The sequence below is a fragment of the Cupressus sempervirens genome, chromosome 1 (assembly GCF_028749045.1).
Source record: "Cupressus sempervirens isolate cs-2001-9-10 chromosome 1, ASM2874904v1, whole genome shotgun sequence".
Lineage (NCBI taxonomy): Eukaryota > Viridiplantae > Streptophyta > Pinopsida > Cupressales > Cupressaceae > Cupressus > Cupressus sempervirens.
Window position 1 is genome coordinate 709,176,963 of NC_143118.1, and position 7,700 is coordinate 709,184,662.

Genomic DNA, 7,700 nt, shown 5'->3' on the forward strand with positions numbered 1-7,700 from the left:
TTTTCCTACCTAAGTCAATGTCAAGACTAAACATTAGAAGAATTTGGCATTTGAATAACAACCTCCTAGCTAAGATTGGTTAGAAATTGTTGTGCTCCTAGAGTAGTTGGTGTAGTATTATCATGGATAAATATCTTAGTGGTGAAGCATTACATCAACATCTTTGGACTATGTGCTCGCCCTCTAGATGAAAAATTTGGAATAATATTGTGAAAACATGTGAAATACTGAAGAATGGAGCTCATTGGGTGATGGGGAGTGGGAACAAAGTTGATTTCTAGGAGGATCACTAGCTACATGATGGCCCCATCATGAATACCAAGTTCCAACCTCTAAGAGACTCATGTACCTATCTTCATGGTACTCTATTTTACAACTATATTGACCTTGAGCACAAATGTAAAAAAATTTACAATTAGGACAATCTGAGAACAAGGTTTTTTAAAGAACTTTAGGAGATGTTACATAATTATCGTATCTCCTTTGTCCCATTGGTGGATTCTTTGATATGGTAACTTACCCCCTCTAGAGAGTTCATGGTGAAATCTTCTTATGCTTTTGTCTCAAGGATGGTGAAGCCTTGAAGGAATGGAAGAAATTTTGGCACCCCTAGATCCTACCACGAATAAATTTCTTTTGGTGGACGGTTCTACATGGGGCCATCCCCACCATTGATAATTTGCAACAAAGAGGATTCTAGTAGGCTAATTTTTATGTGTTATTTTATAATGCAATATATTCCATACAAAACCTCCTCATAAATTGTCCTTTCTCTGTGGAAGTTTAGAGGGAGGTTTTGTCCTTGTGGGAAACTCAATCATGCTTCAATGAGAAAATTCATTAGTTTTTTTGTTCGAATGTTCCCTCTAACCACCCATACCTCAAGTAGAAGCCTTGGCCCTATTATAGGGAATGAGGATAGCGCGAGCCAGAAGTATTAATAAACTAATTGTTAATGTAGATTCAATGTTGATTATTAATGTTGTGAAGGATGGAGCTGGCAGGTGTAACTAGAAGATAAAAGTGACAATTGAGGAAATCTGCAACCTATTGGATGGGCTACTTGAAGTCCATGTGGATCACATAAATTAGGAAGGAAACATTGTTGCAGATGACCTAGCCAAACTGGGTCAAGATATTGAAGGAATAAAGGAATTGGATGATGTCATCCAAACCCCGCCATATACACAAATGATGGTGGAAAGAGAACATGTTATAGTGTAATGTAATGAAGTACAATAAATGGCATATTGATATGAATCCAAGTGAATGAGAGAACCCAAGATTGAAAAATCATAAAGTCAAGATTTGGAAGGATTTGGCGTATATGTTAATTTGGGGATCCATCACCATGAGCATTTATTGCTATGGTGAGAGGATGATCTGTATAGATTTATTCTAAACAACAGATGGAATATAGATGTGAGTTTTATAGAATAATAATGAAAATTCCCTTGTGCTCCAATCAAAACACAACTGGCAACAATTAACTTCAATGAGAAAGGTACAACTCTCACGTGTTCAAGACAGGTGGGGTAGTAAAGTGGATAATAGTATTTTGAAATTTATACTAGGGGGTTAGATGTTAAGATGGTTTTCATGTTTTGCATGACAAGAAAAGGAATTGGTTAGATTAGCCTGGGGTAATTTCCAGCTAGTCTCTAGCCTATTGTACCACAGGATTAGCCCCCCTTTTGGCTACTATTTAAATACATCAAAAACAATATCTCACCTTTTAAATATGTATTAGAGATACCTATTCCTCACCATAGAACTAGATAGAGCTTGATAATGCACTCTACTACATATAATAACTCTAATTCACAAAAATGATTGAATGTCCACTCAAATACATATGTGGACCTGTAATCACAATTAGTTTCTACTAAAGAAAATTTAATATTAAATTCATTTAATTGAAAACTCTATTATAATATATAAATCCTGGTATAAAAATCATAAGCATTCCTCTAAGAAACTTCACTCATAGAATTGATAACTCTTGAAAGGAAAAGAACTAGAAAGTTTGATCTAAATATCATGTGCTATTGAACATATATAGGTGATTTGAGGAACCAATATCAAATTGATCATGTCAAAGGTATAAATGTCTACTAATAATGAAAGTTCCATAAATAATGAAGAAAATTTTCATTCAAAAGACAATCTTTCTGATCAAACCAATAATATAGACAATCACTAAGCAATTTAAATGGTGCTCCAAACTTAGAAATCAATTTTTACCAAGCTATAATATACCCACACATTGAAGAAATAAAGATATAGTACCAATATTAGGGCCTACAAAAAGAGAGAAGCCATGAATTCAACCTAGACTAATCTTATTATTAGGACACTCATTATTATTTTGAGTGTTTCCACACTTGAACTTATATATCATTGATAAGTCATAAAAATTCAATTAGAGAACTATGATCATAAGAGAAAAAGAGGACCATCCATAGTAAAACATTAATAAAGAGTATCTATGTATGTATGAATGTACACACACACACACACATAGAAAGATAATAACAAGAACTAGAAGGTGCCCTTAAATAATGTGTCTATTAGATGCTGAATAACAATTGCATAGATATATATTTAAGGATTAGTAGTAACAAAGATTATATAGTATATCAAATTCTTCACTAAAATTAATTAGTCATCTACAAAATATGTTGATCATTCACATAGGCAAAATTTATTTTCTACTAGAAGACAAATATATGCATAAAAAGTGTATGTTGAAACCAAAAACCCTATTCTAATCAAGAAAACATATTATAACAATATCCTCATCTACATCTGTCTCCTATCTAGAGTTTCCTATCATTATTGTTAAATTTCTATTTATATTATCCTTTTCTCTCCTTTGAAGGAGCAATGCAAGAACACCTCTAAAGTGCTCCAAATTAATGTGTTTACCCACTTCCGATGTCTTATAGCCTTCATTTTTCAGGTAGTGATAAAGGAAAATTATTTATAATAAAGGAATCCTTTACTAATATAAGCAAAAAGGGTATGTTTCTTTTCTTTTCTCCCCAATGGTTGTCAAAGAATGCCTTATATTAGAAAAAAATAATGGTTTTCTTTGTAACATTTTCTAAACCCTCTAATATTCCCATATCTTCCACGAGAAGGGTTACAAAATTTTGGAATCATAATGATCAATCCCTTGTAGAAGGAATGACAATGACTTTACAAATTGCATTTTGAAGATACAAATCTAGACATGGTCATCTTTTGATTTCATGACACTTACCTATGGTCAACATCCCTAACCAGAGAAGGAGTCTATACTCCTCCATTTCTTCCTAGAGGTCATAGTTTATTATATTTTTTCGTTCTAAAAATAAACCTAAAAATTCCTATTTCTCCTAATGTATTGATTTCCAAGGGTTTCCTCTAAGGACTCCCCAATACCACTTGGGTTTTCTAAATCACCATTGCCAATTTTTTTAGCAAATATATTTTCATCTATTTTATTTCTATCATAGGATGTACATCTTTATTGGGTTTTGATTCATGCTTTTGTTGTCCCTTTTTGCTCATAAGTTTTTTGTGCCATAGGGCTCCTATGAGAGATAATCTTGGCTTTTGTTTCCCATTCCTATAACTATGACACACTTTCATACTGCAAATGATTTTTCCTATTGGAAAAATAGAAAGGTGACAATGGGTCAACATGCTCTAATTGATTACAACATGTATATGTCTATAGTAAAGCTTGCATCTATGATAAATATAAAAAAATTGTAAATACAAGTTCAAGCATGTAAGATGACTTTAGTGGTAGCCAACTTGCAAAAGTTCTTACAATATTTCGGAAAAGATTCATATATGTTGGTCATAGTTCCTCTAGATTCCCCCTTTCCTTTTTAATTGTGTTTCACTTTCCTTTTCCAAAGGATTTCCCTGTATATCCTTAGTAATTTTACCATTTGGGAAGAAAAAGATAGGGAGAAGGAGAATGCAAATAATTAAATATTTTATAACCCATATTACGACCCTGTGCTAGGATGGGTAAGGAAAAATGACAAGCACACACTATCTCCATTTTTTATGGTCGACCATCATATTGTAGTTATTGTCAAGGCCAATGCTCTTTTGGCTATCATTATGTATCCTTCACTCTCTTAGGCTTCTAGTCCCCACTTTCCCCAATAATGCCAATTGCGTCAAGGTTCTATTGTGCCATCGCATCATCATAACTCACTACCAAGTTGTCCCTCCATAGTGGATAACACTTTGGTTCTTGCAACATCTATATTGTTGCCTACTACTCTGGGCACCCCTCATTGACCTTCCTCTTCTAAAGGATTATTGTGATTGGCCTTATGGTTTTCACCCTAATGTGAAGAAAAGGATAGGGAGATGGGAATGTAGATGAGTGAACATTGTTTGACCTAGATCTAAACCTTGTTCAACGATGGGGAAGGAAAGATTTAAGGGTTGCTTGCTTTTCTCTATGCTAGGCCTATTATGTTCATATATATTTTATTTTAGGAATGACACCCTTCTTAGTTGAACCTTGTACATGCCCATATGGCATCTAGTGTGTGACTTTTCCACCAAATTACATTTTGATAATGTTATACTTATCATTATTTTATGTTAATTTAATTTTGGTCCATCATTTCATCATAAAATTATTAAATTAAAGTATTTAAAAAAATGGAACATATATAAATATGTTAGAGACTTAACTACAAAACAATAGCACAATAATTATACATATAAAATATGTGCTTGAACTCTTCATCATCTATTAACCTCTTGCCTTGATTCCTCTATATATAGATATATGTGTATATGCATATGTATAAAAATACATACACATATGTAGTAGAACTTGTGTAGTTTTTCAAGAAACCATAAGAGGAGAGGAGCTAGTATGTGTTCACCCCAACTTTGTGCTTCTTAAGATCTTATGTTGAAATTTCAAATTATTCTCAGAGTTTTACATTATTTTACTTGCCAAGTTCTATATTCAAAAAAAAAAAAAAATTCATGTCCACACGATCAAATTCAATGCCACATCACATGGATTTTGTCAAGGTGTCCAAAATGGTCTCAAAAGGTGATTAGTTCACCAAGTGTACATTAAAGTCGTATTTAATGGTGTCCTGATATAACACCTCACGAGTGATTTTTTTTCAATTCAAAGATATCTTTTTAGAAATATGCATTAATGACACATTTTAGTACACTATTATAAAATCATTTTTATTCACTTAGTGTTCTATTTTAATTACCTTTAATAACATGTATTCTATTGGTATGTGGTGGCTTATTTTCCCTACTATACTTTTCGGAAGAATGTGGAATACACCATGCAACAGACTAAATGCCGGATTTACCAAAATAGCTAAATGAAATATAATACTATATATAATAAATTCGTTACTATTCTTTATACAGTGTGCATCCACACGGATAGACACCCGCCAAGTCGCCTACGGTAGTTTGAAGAGAGCCAACAAAAACTTCAAATATTGTTCGATAAAATTCCGACGTCTTTTAAACAGGTCTAACCATCTATCACGAAGCAATTTTAAAACGAGATTGACGACGGGACTCTATCATTTTAAAATCTAGTATAAATCCTCGAAAAATCGGAGCCTCTGCATGTATTATTTAAAGAAATTCTCACCTAACACACCAGAATACAAGTCGATCCTTTTAATTAATGCCAACTCAATAAATAAGATATTAAAAATATTTAAAGATTCGTCATGAAGCGTTACAGAAAAAGATTTGATTAGGTAAACACTAATACCTTTCGCTAACGCTCGCGTATAGTGGACGCTTCGAATCTCTTCTATAAACAGTCCCCGTCCATTACACAACCACCACAGTACAAGTGCTATCCTTCTCTCTTTCTTCTATTACCAAACTCAGAAACCCTCTACTGTGTTACACAGAGATTTGTTTGCTTGTTATTTCAATGGCAGGATTTAAAGAAACAGTGACACCTTTCATTCTGATAATATTGAGCGTGGTGGCCGTCAATGGAGTGATGGCGCAGTCAAACTGCACCACCGCACTTGTGAGTTTATCGCCGTGTCTGCATTACATAACAGGAAATGGGACGACCCCTTCTCAGGGGTGTTGCGGCTCCCTTGCTTTCGTTGTGAGGAATGACGCTCCTTGTTTGTGTCAGCTGCTGAGCGGGAGTAATCAGTTTTTTATTCCGATTAATCAGACTCGAGCTCTCGCCCTGCCCGCCCAATGCAATGTGACAACGCCGCCTGTCAGCCAGTGCCAAAGTAATCTTTTGTTTTAGTGTGTTTTATTATATTAACTGTGGATTAGAGGCTTGAAATGGGTGCAAGTTGTTTTCTTAATGTTTTTCTACTATTGTTTGCAGATTCAGAAGCTCCTGTTGCGCCTTCTCCTTCTTCCACAGGTTCTGGTATTCCAACCAGTCAACCTGCCCCGGCGTCGAATCCACTAGAGACTAGTGGAAGTTTTGGGAGCATTTCATATTCTAAATTTAATCTCATTGTGGGAGTTGTTCTCAACGTGTATACGTTCAGGGCATTGAGTAATAGCTTGCGCTGAATTTTAATTTCGACAGGGTTTATAGTGCTAGAAGTTCGCTCTGAGTGTTTTGTAATTAATTAAGATAGTAAACATTTTGGTAGACTTTCATTCAGAAATGACGGGTTAGTGATCTAGTGTGAGACAGCTTATTTATATTCAAAGATCTTTTTCACTTTATTTAGATTTATGGAATTATGGTTCTCGACTAAAATATAAGAACACAATTTTGGATATAGAGGAGGTGTTGATTGAATTGTGTTCCTGTATTACGGTACTTTTAGAAAAAATTATTTCTTTCTAGTACGTTGTACCAGCTTTGTGCCATTCTCTTTTTATTTTTTTCAAACGTGAATCTTATAATTTATAATTTTTATAGTATTTAAGATTAAAAATAGGTTCAATTTAATTCATTAAATGAGGGTTTTTCATTTTTGTTGTATCAACTTTATACCATTCTTTATCTGTATTTGGGTATCTTATAATTTATAATTTTTACAATAGTTAAGATTAAAAAAATGGTCAACTTAAATCATTAAAAGAAGGATTTTCATTTTTGTTTTGAAAGCTTGAAATTATGTAGGAATTTATGAATTCTATTCAAATTTTATTTACTAGAAGATTTCTATAAAGTGCCATTTTTTATAAAGATTTAATTAAATGTTTTAAGAAAGAATAAAGATTCTTATTTAGAATAGCTTCTTGACAGATGATTATATCTATATTTAAATATAATTCTTAAATAAACTTCAATTTTAAATCTTTTTATAGTTCTTTAAACATAATATTTCATAATCTTTCAATATTATTAACCATTCATAAGTTAAAATAATATAAAATCTGAATTGAGAGAAGTTTTTGATTAAAAGAGGTGGAAAAAGGGTCATGAACCCATGAAACAACAGTATACTCCAAACCTAACTACGTTGGCCCATAACAACCAAGCAGTAGAAAAGAACAACTTTAGCCCAAATAGCTAGAGTCATACCAGATATCAAAATTACTCTAGAATTGACACAAGTTCAAAGAGCATATAACAATATCAGCCCACACAACATTACTACATCTACAATAACTTCTAATGTAGGATAGAGACTTCTTGCCCAACATGTGTGTGGATCAACAAAATTCAAAAAAGTCTTAAGGTTTATCTA

At 33.0% G+C, this 7,700-nt stretch overlaps 1 protein-coding gene across 1 annotated transcript; it reads left to right on the forward strand.

Moving 5' to 3' along the window:
* The first annotated feature begins 5,950 nt into the window (after positions 1-5,950).
* LOC149579924 (non-specific lipid transfer protein GPI-anchored 26-like) lies at positions 5,951-6,567 on the forward strand. Its single transcript, XM_089802729.1, has 2 exons — positions 5,951-6,272; positions 6,374-6,567. Exons 1-2 carry the CDS (start codon positions 5,951-5,953, stop codon positions 6,565-6,567), a joined length of 516 nt encoding a protein of 171 aa, XP_089658855.1.
* Positions 6,568-7,700: the final 1,133 nt, after the last annotated feature.